Source organism: Hippoglossus hippoglossus, chromosome 21 (assembly GCF_009819705.1).
Source record: "Hippoglossus hippoglossus isolate fHipHip1 chromosome 21, fHipHip1.pri, whole genome shotgun sequence".
NCBI classification, from domain to species: domain Eukaryota; kingdom Metazoa; phylum Chordata; class Actinopteri; order Pleuronectiformes; family Pleuronectidae; genus Hippoglossus; species Hippoglossus hippoglossus.
This window is the reverse complement of record NC_047171.1, coordinates 14,666,450-14,684,111: the sequence shown is the minus strand read 5'-3', so window position 1 is coordinate 14,684,111 and position 17,662 is coordinate 14,666,450. Positions and strand designations below refer to the sequence as shown.

The following is a 17,662-nucleotide window of genomic DNA, read 5'->3' as shown; positions in this document are numbered from 1 at the left end:
TATTTATTTTTTACAATTGAACAATTTATAGTATGAGTCGTGATCTAATTATTTCATGACACTTACTGACACATCAGTTTTACAATAATTCACATTATACGATAAGTGTATTTGGCAACTTGGCTATGACGTCATCTACCCGCGACTTCTCTATCGACCCTCCAGGAAACCAAGCTGACAGGTAAACAAACGCAAATTGACCAAATTAAAACGCTGTCTTTGTTGTCATTGTCGCTTTATCGTAATATTTCAAGTGGCGTTATAGTTATTAGAGCTTTACGAGACTCTATAAAAGTCTCGGACGGTGACAAGCGTCTGTCGAGATGCGGTTAGCTTGCTAGCTGGAGGTTTGCAGTCTTTCTGGTGATAGTGACGGTGACATTTTTGAACGATTTGATGGTTTAACGTTGTTTCTTTTGGTTCCTGTTGATTTCATGGCCGCTTGGCTTCGCTAGGACAAAGGGGAAACGATGTCTGGAAGTTTTTATTTCGTCATGGTTGGTCATCACGACAACCCCGTGTTTGAGATGGAGTTCCTGCCAGCTGGGAAATCCGAGTCCAAGGTAAAGGGGCTTCGTTAATAATAACAGCATCAATTAAAGGGGACATAGCATGCCCATTTTACCACAAGTTGATATGGTTCCTTGGGGTCTTAATGCAATGTCTGTAACATACTTTGGTCAAAATACCACAAGGATCATATAAAACAGCACCCTTTTTACCCTGTATAAAACAGCCCTCCACAGAGTGACCTGTTTTGAGTGCCTGTTCCTTTAAATGCTAATGAGCCAGCTCCCCCCTCCCCCCCTCTCCCCCCATGATTTTAAACGATATAAATTACATATTTTATATGATATAAATTATCAAATATGCATCCCATACTTTGTATTCCCCTTGTTGTCCTGGAGTTTTAATTTTCCCAATCACATAATTAAATGTCCCCCTCTGCCCATCCACTACAAGCACACAAGCAGACAGACAGAGAGAGAAAGAGAGGTGGGGGGGGGGCTATGAAGACCATCATTTACCCCCGAACCCCGACATTCAACGGGTACAACAACAAGCGGAGAAAGCAGAATCGCGGGCTGACCTTATATATACAGTCTATGGGGCTGACCAGCGGAGAAATGCTCGTCCCGTGTGAACAGCCAGGCGGCTGCGTGCTGGAGAACGGCGCTGCGCTGCCTCGCAGCGGCGCTTCCGCGTCCGGTGTACCCCCGGCGTAACTACTGTACCCCGGCGTAACTACTGTACCCCGGCGTAACTACTGTAACCCGGCGTACAGTAGAGGTGAACACTGCGGAAGTCTTCCACACAGCTGGCAGTGTGGAAGACCGCTGCGAGGCAGCGCAGCGCCGTTCTCAAGCGCGCAGCCGCCTGGCTGTTCACACGGGACGAGCATTTCTCCGCGCTGGTCAGCCCCATAGACTGTATATATAAGGTCAGCCCGCGATTCTGCTTTCTCCGCTTGTTGTTGTACCCGTTGAATGTCGGGGTTCGGGGGTTACAGTAGCGCTGAACACTGCGGAAGTCCTCCATACTGCTGGCTGTGTGGCGCTGACACAAATTCCAGCTCACGCACGGGAGAGCGAGCGGTCGCTCCCGAGCAGCTGCTGCAGCCTCCCGGTCCCAACGATCCAGACAAATGCCACATGTGAGTGAATCGCGGGCTGACCAGCGGAGAAATGCTCGTCCCGTGTGAACAGCCCGGCTGCGTGCTTGGGAACGGCGCTGCGCTGCCTCGCAGCCTCGCTGCCTCCGGTGTAAACCCGGAAGTAACGAGTGTGGGGGGGGGGGGGGGGCAAGACCATGTAGGGAGACTTCCAGTTCCTTGTTACGACACAATACCCAGGAAGCGCAATCGAGTCGCTCAAGCATGACGTTTCTGACTTAGAGGAACTATAACAAAACGCGCGAGTGTTTTTTCCCCAGAGTTTTTGGGTTGGTAGACATGCCAGATACCCACATTAACCTGTAGAAGCACTAACAAAGTGGAATTTGCATGCTATGTCCCCTTTAAGTCATTATATATTTCCTTCTAGAACGATAGTGGTTATTTATTAAACTAACCACAGACTTGGACATAATAGTATACATATAATCTCCAATTGTCTTTACTGTCAGGGACCTCAAGGCTTAATAATAATAATAATACTATTAATAGTGTATGTTTATGTATAATCTTGTTGGATAAGATTTTGTTCTTTGACCACAGGATGATCACCGTCACCTGAACCAGTTCATTGCACATGCAGCCCTCGATCTGGTGGATGAAAACATGTGGCTGTCCAACAATATGTACCTGAAAACTGTGGACAAGTTCAACGAGTGGTTTGTTTCTGCCTTCGTCACTGCAGGACATATCCTTTATGCTGTTGCAGAATGTGATTTGTTTTAATATTTAGGGCTACAGGAAAAACTGTCAGAATGGCCGGTATAGTCATGTTTGATGATCTGATTTCAGAGGTTAATCGGTTATGTAGATATGACGCAATGATAATCACTTAATTAATTTACAGGCTGTTAATCAACTGTTTTGATATTTGGTTGTTAAGTCATTCATAAAGAAAATAACCCCAAAGAGCTTCTTTAACATAGTTTTTTTTTTTCTTTGTCTTTAATCATTGCAATTTAAATTTATTTCGTTATATATTTAGATTGGAAAAATATCAGTTCTAAGAAGTCACCTTAGTCTTTAGGACAAGTTTTTTACTTCCATTTTAGAGATTACACATTTATTGGAGAACTCAAAAGATTTAAAATGAAAAAGGTTTTTGTTGTACCCCTGCTACCTTTATCTAACCTTCTAGTTTGCAGTGTATTATTATTTTAATGTTGTCAATATGCTCAATGGCATCAAATAATGTATTGGTTTATTCACCTTAACTATTTTCCCCACATATAAGATTCATCATGCTGCATGACGCACGTCAAGAAGATGGAATCAAAAACTTTTTTAATGATGTATATGACTTGTACATTAAGGTAAGTTGTCATCCATGACATGATAAAATCAAGAAACTTTTCTTTCAGTGTTAAAAATTAATCTTTTTTTGTCTCTCTTCCAGTTTGCAATGAATCCTTTCTATGAAATCAATGCACCGGTTCGCTCAACGGCTTTTGAGAGGAAAGTCCAGTTTCTTGGAAAGAAACATCTGCTGAGTTAATCACATCTCATGCACGGGGATACGGATGTATATTGTCTCTTCGCTGTACATATACCTAACATGCTTGTTTGATGTCTGCGTCTTAGTCTTTTCATGTTTGTCAAATGTAACATAAATCTGGATTTTCTATAAAGATTTTTCTGTCTGACATTCTTTCTAAGCTTATGTTTATTTCTTGCATGTGGTGGGCAGTGTCCAGAGAAAACATGCTTTAACCAACAATTCTCAAAGGGGTTTATTTATCATTTGGTAAACCAGAGGTACATCTTTTTAAATGGAAATGAAATCCGGACGAGAAACAGTCAAAGAAAAGGAATGGTTCATCATTTTCAAAAGTATCTATATACCTAGGGGCTAAAAACTGTGAGGATAAAATGTTGAGTGATTTTAAGATCCACATGAGTTTTAAAAAATAATGATATAAAAAAAGATTTACTCAATCATAACCACTATTTAATCTGACCTCTAAAGAAAATATTGTAGCTTGATTCAGTGATTTTTTTTAAGGTAAAAAACGGATACAAAATAAAAATGTTTCCACAACATACACCAAATGCCATGCATGTTAACTTTGCTTGAATATTTATCTTCTGTTAGGGATCTCGTCCCTCAGTGCTTTCAGTACACAGCCATCATCTATTCATTTTGAAAAATGTGCACAAACAAGACCTTGAGGTACAATAGTTACAACAAGCCTGAATTTGTTAGTTTCATTGAGTAGTGCCTTAGCTACTTTTTAATTCTCAGAAATAAGGTTATTGGGCTGTGTAAAGCATTATTTTCAAAGTATAAATAAACAGGTCATTACTTTATCGGCACTGTCACATTCTGGAGTGAAGTTCAAGGATACAATAACAAGTGCACTACTGAGATAGCACAACATTATCAGTGAGTCACATAATTTAACTTCATGATGGAATGGAATATTTAAAAACAGAGTGAAGTGAAACCTTTATAATGCCTTTGCTCAGTCATGCAATTATTTAGTTCCTCACGGGTAGTCTTGGGCCCACATGAAATAGTTTATTTCTTTGCGATCCTTTTAAACCCTTCTGTTTGAACTGTGGCAGAGCTGAATGATTCAGTGCTTCTTGTTTATTTGTAGTCTTGGATGAATTTAGTGTTTCATCTCTCTCCCTCTCTTTAAACCAAAGTCCAACTATAAGCATCATCAAACCATTAACAGTATAATAAATCACAAAGCCAGTAGCATAATTTGTTTAAATAGGATTACTACAGCATTGTACACCTACAGCCTTGATGCATGTTAGGCATAACAGCAAATTAATGTTAGTGAAAACTCCTGGACGTTATGAACAGCAACTGGCAGCAGAGCGAGGTTTTCTGTGGAGCTTGACTGTGTCTGTGGGGATGAGGTGGTCTGTTCTTTCATCCATTGCCAACACTCTGCGCACTGCTTCCTCAAAGGCCACGGCTACATTGGTGGCATCCTTGGCACTGGTCTCGTAATAGGGGTAGTTGCCGTTCTCCTGGCACCACCGCTGAGCCTCCTCAGTAGACACCTGCCGCTCCGTCACGTCCAGTTTGTTGCCCAAGATTACAAAAGGGAACTTCTCCGGCTCCTTGACATCCGCGTAGTAAATGAACTCCTTCTTCCAGTTGCCTAAGTTGAGGAAACTCTGGTTGTCATCGACACTAAAAGTGAGCAGGCAGCAGTCAGAGCCCCGATAGAAAGGAGTCCTCAGGCTACGGAAGCGCTCCTGGCCGGCCGTGTCCCAGATCTGCAGGGTCACCTGGTGGCCGTCTACCTCCAGGTCCCTGTTGAGGAACTCCACGCCGATGGTGTGGAAAAGGTGCGCGTCGAACTTGTTGGTGACGTAGCGATTCATGAGCGAGCTTTTCCCTACACCACCGTCGCCCAGCAGAATGACTTTCAACAGGGATGTCTTTGTCGTCATGGCTATTCACTCCCGGTCGACCACTAAGAAATAATTCACCTGGTGGAGACATGCAATGATTGAGAGATATTTCATATTTACACCACTTACATATGAAAAAAACATTGTGACCAATCACCAGTTTTTAAGTGGATGGCATGTGCCTCTTCCTCTCACCCCTGACTGATTGTTGGCCTCCTCCTCTGGTCCAGATCATGTGCTGTAGACCCTGGTCCTCGGTCACATGCTCGTGTGTATGATGTTGAAGTGAACAGCCATGTAGGTGACGTTCAAACGGCTGGAACACAGTGATCAACAAACAGGTTTGTCATTAACAGACCGTACAGGACAGCAGTTAGCTGAGTAGCATCAATCATTTGCTAACACATTTTCCCTGTGACGTTGGTGGGCTCTCATTGTGTGAGAATGTACACACAGCACGTCCATGGTATTGAAGTTATAACAGCAACATAGCAGCACACATGCTCGTAGGGAGGATGTGAAATATGCGCGAGCCAAGCTAAGTGCTAGCTAAGCAGTGCGAAGATGGAAAAACAAAAACACAGCTGGACTTTTGTGCAATATACTTCCGCCGGCTAGCTCTGCCTTACTTGCAGGAAACGTAACGCCAATAACTCACCTTGCACTTTCTTCCCTGCGGAGTCCGACGAGGTATAAAACACGAAACAGCTGGAGGAATAGTAACGCATATGTTTGACAGCTCGAGATCACGTCGGCTCGCAGCGTTTCCTGGTGAGCTCCGACAGGCTCCGTGCTAACAAGCTAACCGCAGCTAGCCGCGGATCATGTGATCGTGCGAGGCGCGAGCAGCCAACGAATGCTGAGGTAACGTTTCAGTCCCTTCTACACGTGATGCGCTGTTCACCGATCAACCGGGTTAAAACACTCACATTTACTGTGAAACCGAGCAGCACTTAGCTCTACTGAGGGTTCATATTGATATTAGCGAGCTACTAGGTCCCTCCGCTGCTAATATAGTTCCCTTCTTTGTAATATTCACGCACCAACACCAGAGAGCGACACTGGCTGTCACCAGCCAACACCCCAGCAGCTGCTGACTGTTCCAACAACAGACTGTGACAAAGGGAATAGTCCACAGATACGTTTCAGTGATAAATAATGGATGCAGGATTAGCTAACAGGCTTCTGCATGTAACTGGATTTGCACCTGAACAGCTATAATCTAAATAAAATAGCTTTACACCACAAAATAAGTGTTTGGATCTTTTAATTAAAGGTTCAGTGTGTAAGATTTAGGTGAAAGGGATCCATTGGCAGACATTGAATATAAATTAATACTAGTGATGTTTTCACCAGTGTGTAATCATCTAAATTGCAAAATGTTATATTTACATTAGAAAGGGCTCTTTATATTTAAATACTTTATATTTACATCAGGAGCGGGTCCTCTCTACGGAGGCCGCCATGTTTTTTTTACAGTAGCCCAAACTGGACGAACTAAACACCTTTTGAGTTTTTATGACAACTGAAGGCTGCCACAGGTTCTCTGTCATGTTTGGAAGGGGAGGGTGAGGTGAGGGTGAGGTGAGGGATATTCAGCTGTAACAAGCAACTCCACCTCTAGATATCAAGTTTTACACACTGAACCTTTAAGCAAAATGACCTCTCCCACAAAGTAAATACAAAAACAAAAACTGCATTCCAAACTCCACTTAAGTAAAAGTACACAAGCACTATCATCCAGAGGTATGCAAATATCAGCAGTAATATAAGTAGTTCTGCTGTAAAATGAATCCTTCTGTCTGAAATCCTGTGTTATTAGTTTCTTAATACTGGTGCATTCCTACCTAAGCAGCATTTTATTGTTGTCACTGTTCAAGATGGAGCTGGTTTTAACTGTTTTATGTACAATGGTGGTTTGGTCCAGTGGTTCCGAACCTGAATGTCTCATCCAAAGGGTCACCAGATCTATATGAGGGGATGTGAGGTGATTAATGGAAATGGATTAATGGCAAATGGTCTATATTTAATTAGCACTTTTCTAGTCTTGATGACCACACAAAGCACATGTCTACTACTACTTTATTTTTATTGATTTCATAACATTATGATTTTTAACAAGTTATAATAAACCTTCTCTCCCCCTCCCCCCCTTTAAATATACATATCTCTATTATTATGAAATATGTTTATCTTATTCACTTTGAGTGTGCATGGACTACTCCATCAAGTTTCTATAATAAAACACAGCTGTTGACATCCATAAATTACAGGATCTAGATCAGTGGTTCAGTGGATCAAAAAGATTGGTAGACAGGGTTAGAAAAACAATCAGTTTTAATGTAATAGTATAGTATAATATGAAAGCAAAATTTACAGCAGTTATGCACTGATACGTTTTATCATTTAAACTAACTAGCCTTCAAAAAAGTTTTCGAATTTCAGCAAACATTTCACTTAAGAAATTCACATCACATGTTACTGATTATTTTCAGTTAACTTCAGCAATGCTCTATTGCATAACACAGGACTAAGCACAAGACTGTTAAACATAACTAACAGACAAAGTTAGCATTTCCACCTTTTCCTGAGATCTGAGTTATCTGTACTGTAAGAGTGTAGTTTAAAAAACCACAGTAGAGATAATGGCAGGGTGTGCTGATGTTGTAGCATGGTGACAAAGTAAACATGCATGCACTGATTGCACATAATCTCCTCCTGAAAACATGTGTCTGTATCTTTGTGTGGATGTCCCGAGGCAATGCCGTGCAAGAACACTGAGAAAAAAACTCCACAACCGGGAGACCATAATGCAGACAGGAAACGGGGAATCTTTGACACGTGTCATTTTGAGGAGATTCTCAAATTGTTGGTTCAAAAGGTGGAGACTCCTAAAAGAGCGGGCTGACGTCTTCTTGACAGGGCCCTGAGGTCAGCACAACGTTGTCCAGCCCTATCTCTCCTCCGACACCTGTGCCGCGCTGAGCTTCGAAGATAATCTGAAAGACATCCAAAGGTACAATTACAACTCTAGTTGGCACCACATGGAATCAATAGAATAGTAACATAAGTACTGCATATATTAATGATATAAAATGTGTGCTGTTTTATACCTCTTTTGTATGATAGCTATTATTATTGTTCTTATGTGCCTAGTAGGCTGGATTTTAAAAGTTAAAGCCCCCGTATACAACAAGGCCTCAACTAAGGAGTTTGAAATGTGTCAGATTACCCCAGTAAAATCCGCCAGCACTTTTTAGCTTCAGTAGGCAAAGGCAATCAAACCTTCACCTGTTTCATACAAATTTGGGCATGCACATAATTACAACTTATTGACATGCGCCTCGATCTGGAATGCAGAGCAGCTGATTGTCCTGGATACGTACCAAGCAGCAGGCACATTCAAACTCTTTTCAGAAGTTTTTGAGCCACAAATATTGTTATTATTAGTAACTACTGCTTTTGTTTGACATTGTTGTGCCTTTGACATGTCTAATGAATTGAGTGCACGACTCACAGATTCTGGGGCCTCTTCTTTCCAGGCAACGGTGAGGAGCTCTGTCTGCCAGCCCTGGTCTCTGCTTTGGCTCTGCTCCCACACTGGGTAAGCATTGTTATCCAGCAGCACCTTGAGACTGCCCACGTTGCGTCCCACCACATGGTAGTCAAAGTTGAGGCAGAAGCTGCCCTGCTGCACCCGGTCATTGAGAAGCAACTTCAGCTTGGCCATATTCTCCTTCTCCCCGAGGAGCCCAGTCATAGCCATGTAGTACTCTGCACCTGAGAGAAATTGCAGTAGCTCCGATTAACAACTGCATCTGACTGTGCAGAAGAATTCATCTTAATTCATATTTGAAAACAGAGTATCTTGGTGTTATTACCAGTCTCATGGTAGGCTACACTCCAGTCCATGTCATCAGCTTTGTCTTGGACCCACTCACATGCTCCCTGGTCAAAGTTGCAATCCATGATAAATTCTACAAGGTAAAAAGACAGGGGCACAACAGCAAATGAATCATGCAACCAGTCATTATAAAACAATGGCTCATAAACAGATATTTCATTACCTTCCTGAACTGGAGCTATTTGGATTTCTTTGACTTCTGTGGCTGGGCCGAAAACCGATTCAAAGTCCTCTGATACTGTGATTAGAGATTAAACGGGAAAAAAAAAATTCAGTGTGAATAATTAATGTCAAAAATGACAATTGATGAATAAAGGTAGACACAGCTGGACCAGGATAACACGTCATAACACTTTTTGTCTATGAATTCCTAAAGAAATATGTGATCTTAAAAAAAAACCTTCCATAATTATGCAGCAAAGAGATTTTCCCCAATGAAACAAAAGCCAGAAAGGGGCTTTTAACCAACAGGTGTAGACCTGCCCTGCTGTCACTCATGTCTCGAGATGGAACTACGACTTAAGGATACAGCCCCCCCCACGCCTTTTAAAGCTCTTTCAGTGAACCAGCCCCATGGCAAGCAGCCTTCGACAGTCAGACGAATGACAGCTGGGGTTATTTAACCTGCTCACCCAGGGCGAGCTAGTGGTAGAGAGGTCTCCAATGCTGATGACAGACTCTCCAAATAGCAGTCAAGTGTGTTTGCACAACAGCTGTTTTGGGGAAAACATAATAAAAGGCTCGGGGGCTTCGTAACCTCCCTCCCTTCCTCCTCCTCCTCCTCCTCCTCCCAGGAGATGGGAAGCAGGCCCTGGATGACTCGTATCCCTGGGCTATCGCATACCGACAGCGTAACATTCCTCCCTGGAGGTGATGGATGTCTTGGGGCCTGTCTCCTCTTGCTGGTTCCTAAACACACTCTGTGTTTCCATAAAGATCAAGAGTGATGGTGGATACATTTATGGGGTGTTTCAGTGAGATGCATACCACTGAATAGTCAGACTGCCCACTCTACACTTTTAACTGATGAAAGTGTCTGAATCTGTAACCAGAACAAGCAAACACGACACAGGCCAAAATGTCATGTGCTAGAAACCGTCATAATTATTTTTTATAGTGCTGTGTTTTTATTGAAGAACATTTTTCTTTTGATTTAGCCAAAGATTCAATGTAAAGAAAGATTGCATATAAGCTGATTTGTCCTGGCTGAAGGATTAGGGACTCTTTTTTTGTTCAATGCAGAGGGACATGCAGCTTGACAAGCAATGCAGTGGAAATAATCAGCATGACTGGGATTTCTTCAGCTAACCATCTATTATGTTGGTCACTAAAGAGTGATCTATGTCCATGCCACCAAAACTGGAAATGTGCATTATTATAAGTAAGCTTTCCAAGAAGAGTATAGATTTTGGCAGCAAATTTTGGTCGACAATGGACATGAAGCAAAGGCTCAGACCTGATCTACTCTTTTATTCTTATCTCAGCTGCCTTCTAGAAAGTTGATTATTGTGATCAGATGCTGTGTAGACACAAGAACAAAATCTCTATAGAAACACTCTGACTTTGTCTGTAATGCATCGCAGACCACCCGGAATACTAGAAAAACAATTATTGCCAGGCGGCCACACTTAACTGAAAACGTCTCCTCTTGGATTGAGCTGGTTGTCTTCATCTACCTCCTCCTCCTCCTCCTCTTCCTCCTCCTGCTCTTCATCAAGAAATTCTTCCTCTCGTCTCCCCTCTGTCTGGGCGCCAATGTAGACCTCTCCATCATAGTCGAATGGCTGCTGATTGATCCTAGGGGGTGAAGTTGCGACTGGTTCAGGGATAATGTTCTTGATTCCCTCGTCCGGGTTACCTCCCAAAGTCCCGGGCCTCGCTTGGGAGTCTGGGATGGCTGCAGGCAGGATGAGGAAGCATATTAGACAGGTGGAACTGCAATCACGAGTGGGAAGTACAGTATTTTAGGTTTCAGGTGCATATGTTGTTTATCGTCATGTATTTTGCAGCTGCTGGTCTTGATAATCTCTTCCGTGCAGTTACTTACCAGTTTATTTGTGAAATGCATTACATTTCCACTGCAGGCAGTAAACTACAGAACATGCTAAAACAGTTGATGGGAATATCCTTTTCCATGCCGATGCATGGCCGACATTCGTTGTTCGAACGCAAGCATTTTGTCACATACAGTGCATTCAGACAGTATTCAGACCCCTTCGTCTTGTCTCATTTTGTTATGTTGGTGCCTTATGGTTAAAATTGTTTAAAGTTTCCTAATCAATATACACTCAATGTCTCATAATAAAGTGAAAACAGAGTTACAGACATATTTGCAAATTTATTAAAAAGGAAAAACTGAAATATCACAGGGACATAAGAATTCAGACCTTTAGCTCAACACCAAGTTGAAACACCTTTGGCACTGACCATGGCCTCAAGCGGTCTTGGGTATGGTGTGACATGTTTTGCTTGCCTTGATTTGGGAATTCTCTGCATTTATTCCCTGCATATCAAGGTTTTCATCAAGGATACCTCTGTACTTTGCTCTGATTAGCTTTCCCTCAACGCTCAAGCCTCTTTGTTGTCTACCGTGCTTAACCCTTGGATTGCTGTTGGGTAGGTAATGAGCAGTGTCTGGTTTCTTCCAGACATGATGCTGAGAAACAACTGGTTTCATCAAAGCAGAGAACCTTGCTTCCCATGGTCTGAGAGACTTTTAGGTGCTTTCATGTGTCTAAGGAGAGGTTTCCATCTGGACACTGTGGCCACCGTGAAGCCCAGATTACTGGACTGTCGCACTGATGATTGTGCTTCTGGACATTTCTCCAATCTCTGGAGTTTAGCCAGAGTGACCATTGAGAATTGAGACCAATATACATTCCAGATGTACAAATTTTGGCCAGAGAAGACAGTCAATGACTCACAAATTGGCCCCACGAGAGGTTAAACGGATGAGAGACGATCTGTCTTCAGGAACCTCAAGCATTTGTCTTTATGATCTGGATTACTTATAATCTGTACAGACACATCAAGAGAAACGAGAGGCTCCTTGCATTTCAACTGTCATAGCAAATCGACTGAATACTTCTGTCAATGTGATATTTCTGTTTTTCCTTTTTAATACATTTCCAAAATGTGCAAAGAGTGAAGGGGTCTGCATACACATTTTCTCTATGTTCTTCACTTTAAGGGTCATGCTGAAGATTCTAGTTCTCACATCAAGCCTGTGTGCGCTGTGGACATACAACATGTTCAGCCATGAGCAAGCAAGTGTCAGGGGAGGTGTTCTTAAAAGTAAGTGAGAGGGAAGGATGAATGGGGATGCAGGGCAGGGAGTGAGCAGCGGAAGCAGGGTCTCGGATTCCACTCAGTCTCACCATTGAGGAAATCATCTGCACTGCCTTTGTCTCCATCCCACGACTTCTGATAAAACGGCTTGACTACAAAACATAAAGGCATCTTCATTCAAGCTGAAATCTGGCCTCTGCTTTTTTTATGTGAGTTGGCTACAAGAGGCTTCACTTGCTATCATCTGGTTCAAAGAGGGTCAACACAACCTGTCTTTTCCCTTCTTCTTCAGTTGGCTGGCTACCATACAGTGTCATATATCTACACAGGTGTGTTTTTAATCTGTGGCTCTTCATTGCTAACATCTGTGAAGAGGAGTAGAGTCAGGAAAGCAGGAAACTGCCCTTGGCAGGACTGTGATTTGCCGGTGTTTAACCCTCCAAATGAAACATGTGGCTGTAAAAATGACTCCCGACCTAACTGACTGGCTGCTCTCATCTGGGAAAAGCCTGAGACATAGGCTTTTGTGTTTTAGTACCTAGTTAAAGATATTTCTTAAATTAATTAAGATCTCACCAGAGCATTCAAAGCCATTGCCCCTGAAGCCAGACTTGCACCTGCACTTGAAGGATCCTTGAGTGTTCAGACAGACAGCGTGGTGGCTGCACTTGTGGCTGCCGGCTGCACACTCATCGTTGTCTGGAATTTAGAAGAAGCCTATTTGTACCTTAAAGGAGCAGAACTGATCACAAAAACTATTTCCCCTTAATAAATTGGTTTACCTTACCTACACAGTCATATTTGCCGTCAACATATTTCAGATCGTAGCCGTCCTGGCACTTGCAGTAGTAGCTGCCAAAGGTGTTCACACATTCTCTGTTGTATGGGCAGAGGTTCTTCCCAGTAACACATTCATCAATATCTGCAGGGAAACAAAACAGGGCAAGATTTTAAGTGCATCACATACCTGGACACACCTTAGTGAAAAACTTGATATGGCAATACACTACGAAAGTACATCACATTACCCTAAACTGCAAGTTTTTCATGTGCTGAATATGAGCTGAGAACCTTTAGACAAAACATGCCACATCAGCATTTTTAATGTTTTTTGTAATGGTTAACTTTATTCCTATTACTCCAAATCCTTGACACCTCCTGCCGACTCTCGTCCTGGTTGGGGTGTAGCCAGCTGTGTGTTTCCTCTAATTCACAGGGAATTATCGGCTCCTCTTTCTTCATCCTTCAGCATGGAGCGTCTCTATCCTGGTGTAAGAGGGGCATCGTGAAAATGATCCCTCACTGGCTTCCCACCAGCCAACACTACTAATGAGCTTGATGTGGTGCCTAGGTCAGCTGGAAGTACTCTTTTCATTATGTGCAGTTCTGAGTTATTGATTTTGGTGTGGACGAAATATAGCTTGCACCATTAATGATGCTTTTGCACATGCCATACAGTCATAGTAGTCAGCCTATCAGTATTTTGAATATATATACCAATATGTTTAAATTCAGTCATATCATTTTGCTATTTTATGTATATCTAAAATGCATGGTTTCACATGTTCCTACTTGTAGTCAGCAACTTAATGTATGTGCCCGCAGCTAGTTGGAGGTCTATCGCAGAGTGCAGATTAAAAGACATTAAGCCAAGGTTCAAATTTGTATTTTAGAAATATTAAAGATAGTATCCCATGTTGGATAGATTAGATATGTGTCTGTATCATGACAATCTATTATTTGTCCGTTGTGGCTCATGTGTGTCTGAGAAACATCTCATTGCTGCATTTTCATAGTCAAAGTGTATTTCTGCTGTGAGTCTATTTTCAGTGTGTTAGATCCATAGTCATCATGAAATAAAAATGCTCTTTAAACTATTATATTACTTCCCCTGTGTGATTAGTATGTCAGACTGGCTCTGTCACAGCTCAAGAACTTTTGTGGGAAGAAAAATAACTTAATTGCATCCATTTGATTTACAAGCCAAGCATGCCAAAGCCACATAGTAGAAACATTTCCCGCTACATTATTGAGATCAAGGGTATTTCTACATCTGTTTTTGTACTTTCTACAGTTTGCTCATGCTTATTCTTGTTAAATATTTGAATATTTTAGGTTTTTCTTGGGCAACATCAAAAACACATTCAATCACTGTATTTGTGGTCGCTCACCGACACAAGTCCTCTCATCGTGCCCCAGTTGAAGCCCCCCAGATGGGCAGAGGCAGCGAATCTCCCCCTGAACCTCCTCACATCCGTACTGACAGTGAGCAAGAGAGCAAGTTCTGGAATCTACATGCATGGGCACAAACCAGTAAACACACATTTACAAATATGCAAATTCTGAAACTGTTTGCAACTGCAACTCAAGGGAAGTACGAATAGTAGCAAGGTGAAACTTACTGGCACAAGATCCGTCAGGCATCAAGGTGTATCCATTGAGACAGTAGCACTTGTAACTGCCGTAGGTGTTCATGCAACGATGTTCACAGGGACGAGGTTTCAAGCCGCACTCATTTGAATCTGGAAGTAAGAGTCATCTTCATGTTCTTGGCCACAACACCAACTTTTCTTAAGGTCAAACCTGGAATTCAACCTTAACACAGCTTGAAGACTTTCTTAAAAGCATACCTCAAGGCAGCAAGGAAAGCAAGTTATGAGGCGGAAATTCGATCACCCTGTACCCAGTTTGACCCAGGTTTTCCAGACCCTCTTCACTGACCCCAATCACTCACCTTGATTACATGTCTTTCCGGTGTATCCGGGGAAGCACTTGCATTTGTTGGGGCCAACACACTCTCCGTGCTTGCAGCCGTGGTCACACTGAGCTGGTAAAACATTTAACGCGGAGAATATACCATCAGAAATATCAGTGGTTTTGAGGATGATGGACTGGAGTCAAACCACACATTCTATTATGCAGGAAAGGTTTTTCAATCTAGATGTGGGATTTCCTCCACATTTTCTCGGTTAGGAAAATATCCCTCATGAAAAGAACAACAATTGTTTAGGCACATATATTGTGGGAGTGAATTTAGACTTTTCCATCTATGTGTTTCTTGCTCATTCAGAAAGCATTGTATGCAAAATGGAATGTGAATATAATGGTTGGTGTTCTTATATCAAAACTGTAATCCACTCATTGCAAATCAGTCTTCGGATTAATCCTTACCCTCACAATGCCCTTTACTGTTTTTCTTCCAGCCATAGCAACACTCCAGTCTCCCACCATAGCGGCACACACCTGGTTGGTTTCCAGTAAGGACTTGTCGGTAGTGCCTTTGTAGAGGAAGAGAGAGAGAGAGTAAAAGGTAAGATCTGTGATTTCACAGTCTCAGCAGTATTCATAACCCAACCTGGTAATGCGTGGAACATTAAATAGCAAATCTGGCCATAAACCCTGACCACAATGAAACCCGCGTTCAGTTTATCACAGATTCACGATCGTTTTGCTTTCAAGCTGCCAAATGGAGGCTTCCAGGCATCCGTTTCTGATTATCGGCTCCAATGGTGGTGTGGTGTGAAAAGAACAAACAACCTAAATAAAGAGTCCCCTCACATGCTCCCAAATAAAAGTAGGACTCCCTGTGAAGCAACAGCCATCTGACAGGATGTTGGCAACAGATGGAGAAAAACACACTAATCAGACATTTCCTGTGTCGCACATTGATACCTATTGGACGACTCTGTTTCCTCTGTTTAACTTCATCTGACTCTTGTTACCGGAATCAGACGAGAATCTAGTGTGAGAGTTATTCTCAGTTGTGGATTAAATAACCTACAGTATAGTTTATAGACATAACATTGCATGTGCATATTTTTAACCTGTCAATTAGATTAAAATGCTAATGTGTAAATAGGTAAATGGATGCCGGAATAACACATCCAAATCTAATTTGACAGTTTCCAGCATCTCGATCCTGCTCAGTTCCAGGCTCTAATGTTCCAGATGTTAAGGTGTCGCAGGGGCAGCATCCTAAAAGCAGCCTCGGCTCCAATGGGACTGGAGGAATCTGAGACCTGGTAGAAATCAACCAGAATAGCTCGGAGAAGAGGGACTCCTAAGTGTGACAGGTGCTCTTCAGTTATTAACAGTTGCTGCGCCGCATTTAGCTGACACACGGCCATAGCTCCCATGGTACCCTGTTGGCAGCGGCAGCAGTGTGTACAAACCATCAAAACAACAGTCTTCCCTGTAACGACTTTAAAGCACATAATTCAGTGCAAAGTAGGGAGGTTCAGGTTACTCATTGAGCTGCTGCACTTAGAATAACAGTGTGTGGAGGAACTTGAAGTTAATGTGGTAGTAATTCTTTTTTTGGCGACAGGAAGTGGATCAGATTGCACATTAGCCAATACCATAGGTAGAATTTTTGGTTTGTTATTGATATCAGAACACTTCAGGCTCGTTGCAATGTGACAGTAACTTTATAGCACACAGGAATCTCTCTGACATTACTTTTTTTGACTCTTAACCGAGCAAATATTACACCTGCTGCAGGCCCATACCATGCAACTTTAAAACAATCGCTGGCTCAACTTCCTCGACTTACCTATGGGTTGCTGTGCTACCAGAGGAGATGCAGATCAGCAGGAGAACAGCACTGACCAAGGCGAATGGCTGCATGTCTGTGACTGTGAGCAGCCGGAGCGCTTTGTTTCCCACGGGGCTGACTTTGGTCGCTGTGAGTTCTGACTACTCCTCCTGGGGGCTTACGCTCATTAAAATGCTTAGACAGGAACAGGTCTCAGTTGAGCCTCTACTCAAGGCACGCCGGATTTAATGTATTTCCAGAGCACAAAGTCAGAGTCTCCTCCAAGGAAGAAAAAAAAAATCTTGCTCTCTTCATGCAGCAGTTAGTCGGAGTGTCCCATAATTTTCCACGTCTCCCTATGTAAAATTCCAGAGGTGGGTTGACACTCTGTGAAATGACACTGCACTGAGAGGGATAGGTTGTGACTTTTGAAGGTAGGAGTGTGTTTGAAAGGGGGGTGGGGATTTCGTTTAGGGGTGCTGCTCTCCTTCACTGAAACCTTATACAGGACCACATGTAACTCTTCCTGTGAATCACCAGCAGGAAAAATCATAACGCACAAATGTGAAATGCAGGATAATTCGATTTTCTCTCTTTCCTGAAATAACACGAGCTTTACATGGATCTGTTCGACAGGCAGCCTATGCCGGGTATTTTTTTGGATAATTAGCTCTTATCGGCTAATTGTGGAACTCAGACGTGCATAGGCCTGTCATTAGCAGCTGCAGTGCTCTTTGATGTCTTACTCCCAGGTAGCACATAAAGCTTTGCTCTCTCACACGTGCTAATTCCAAATTCAGCCATAAAAAACGTGTAAGTGGTTTTCATGCTTTCAAAGTCAGCTCCGACATCTGGTCCTGTTCCCCTCAGAAATGGACAGGTGATGTTT

At 42.5% G+C, this 17,662-nt stretch overlaps 3 protein-coding genes across 5 annotated transcripts; 1 reads left to right on the top strand and 2 right to left on the bottom strand.

The window, feature by feature from the left end:
• The first annotated feature begins 20 nt into the window (after positions 1-20).
• On the top strand, positions 21-3,315 carry trappc2 (trafficking protein particle complex 2). Its single transcript, XM_034574594.1, has 5 exons — positions 21-181; positions 456-563; positions 2,216-2,360; positions 2,900-2,985; positions 3,069-3,315. The coding sequence occupies exons 2-5, from the start codon at positions 471-473 to the stop codon at positions 3,165-3,167; spliced, it is 423 nt and encodes a 140-aa protein (XP_034430485.1). The 5' UTR covers positions 21-181; positions 456-470; the 3' UTR covers positions 3,168-3,315.
• Positions 3,316-3,387: 72 nt separating this feature from the next.
• rab9a (RAB9A, member RAS oncogene family) lies at positions 3,388-6,188 on the bottom strand. Its single transcript, XM_034574592.1, has 3 exons — positions 5,706-6,188; positions 5,243-5,363; positions 3,388-5,125 (listed from the first exon to the last, which is right to left on the bottom strand). The coding sequence occupies exon 3, from the start codon at positions 5,084-5,086 to the stop codon at positions 4,478-4,480; it is 609 nt and encodes a 202-aa protein (XP_034430483.1). The 5' UTR covers positions 5,087-5,125; positions 5,243-5,363; positions 5,706-6,188; the 3' UTR covers positions 3,388-4,477.
• Positions 6,189-7,372: 1,184 nt separating this feature from the next.
• egfl6 (EGF-like-domain, multiple 6) lies at positions 7,373-17,197 on the bottom strand. 3 transcript variants are annotated; one of them, XM_034574585.1, is made up of 13 exons: positions 16,792-17,197; positions 15,411-15,517; positions 14,974-15,066; positions 14,642-14,761; positions 14,411-14,530; positions 13,027-13,161; positions 12,816-12,938; positions 12,329-12,391; positions 10,585-10,848; positions 9,115-9,189; positions 8,929-9,024; positions 8,565-8,827; positions 7,373-8,046 (listed from the first exon to the last, which is right to left on the bottom strand). In XM_034574585.1, the coding sequence occupies exons 1-13, from the start codon at positions 16,863-16,865 to the stop codon at positions 7,939-7,941; spliced, it is 1,641 nt and encodes a 546-aa protein (XP_034430476.1). In that variant the 5' UTR covers positions 16,866-17,197; the 3' UTR covers positions 7,373-7,938. The 3 variants fall into 3 exon arrangements, with proteins under 3 accessions (XP_034430476.1, XP_034430477.1, XP_034430478.1); XM_034574586.1 differs by lacking the exon at positions 12,329-12,391 and having other exon boundaries at positions 16,792-17,196; XM_034574587.1 differs by lacking the exons at positions 12,329-12,391; positions 12,816-12,938 and having other exon boundaries at positions 16,792-17,196.
• Positions 17,198-17,662: the final 465 nt, after the last annotated feature.

What these genes read in the sequence shown, in the direction of transcription:
- trappc2 (XM_034574594.1), top strand. Translation starts at nt 471, where the DNA reads ATGTCTGGAAGTTTTTATTTCGTCATGGTTGGTCATCACGACAACCCC. An exon ending in CTGGGAAATCCGAGTCCAAG is followed by an intron (nt 564 to 2,215) that starts GTAAAGGGGCTT and finishes CTTTGACCACAG; the next exon opens with GATGATCACCGTCACCTGAA. An exon ending in TGCCTTCGTCACTGCAGGAC is followed by an intron (nt 2,361 to 2,899) that starts ATATCCTTTATG and finishes TATTTTCCCCAC; the next exon opens with ATATAAGATTCATCATGCTG.
- rab9a (XM_034574592.1), bottom strand. Translation starts at nt 5,086, where the DNA reads ATGACGACAAAGACATCCCTGTTGAAAGTCATTCTGCTGGGCGACGGT.
- egfl6 (XM_034574585.1), bottom strand. Translation starts at nt 16,865, where the DNA reads ATGCAGCCATTCGCCTTGGTCAGTGCTGTTCTCCTGCTGATCTGCATC. An exon ending in TCCAAGAGGAGACGTTTTCA is followed by an intron (nt 9,190 to 10,584) that starts GTTAAGTGTGGC and finishes CTCTAATCACAG; the next exon opens with TATCAGAGGACTTTGAATCG. An exon ending in TGTAGCCTACCATGAGACTG is followed by an intron (nt 8,828 to 8,928) that starts GTAATAACACCA and finishes AATTTCTCTCAG; the next exon opens with GTGCAGAGTACTACATGGCT.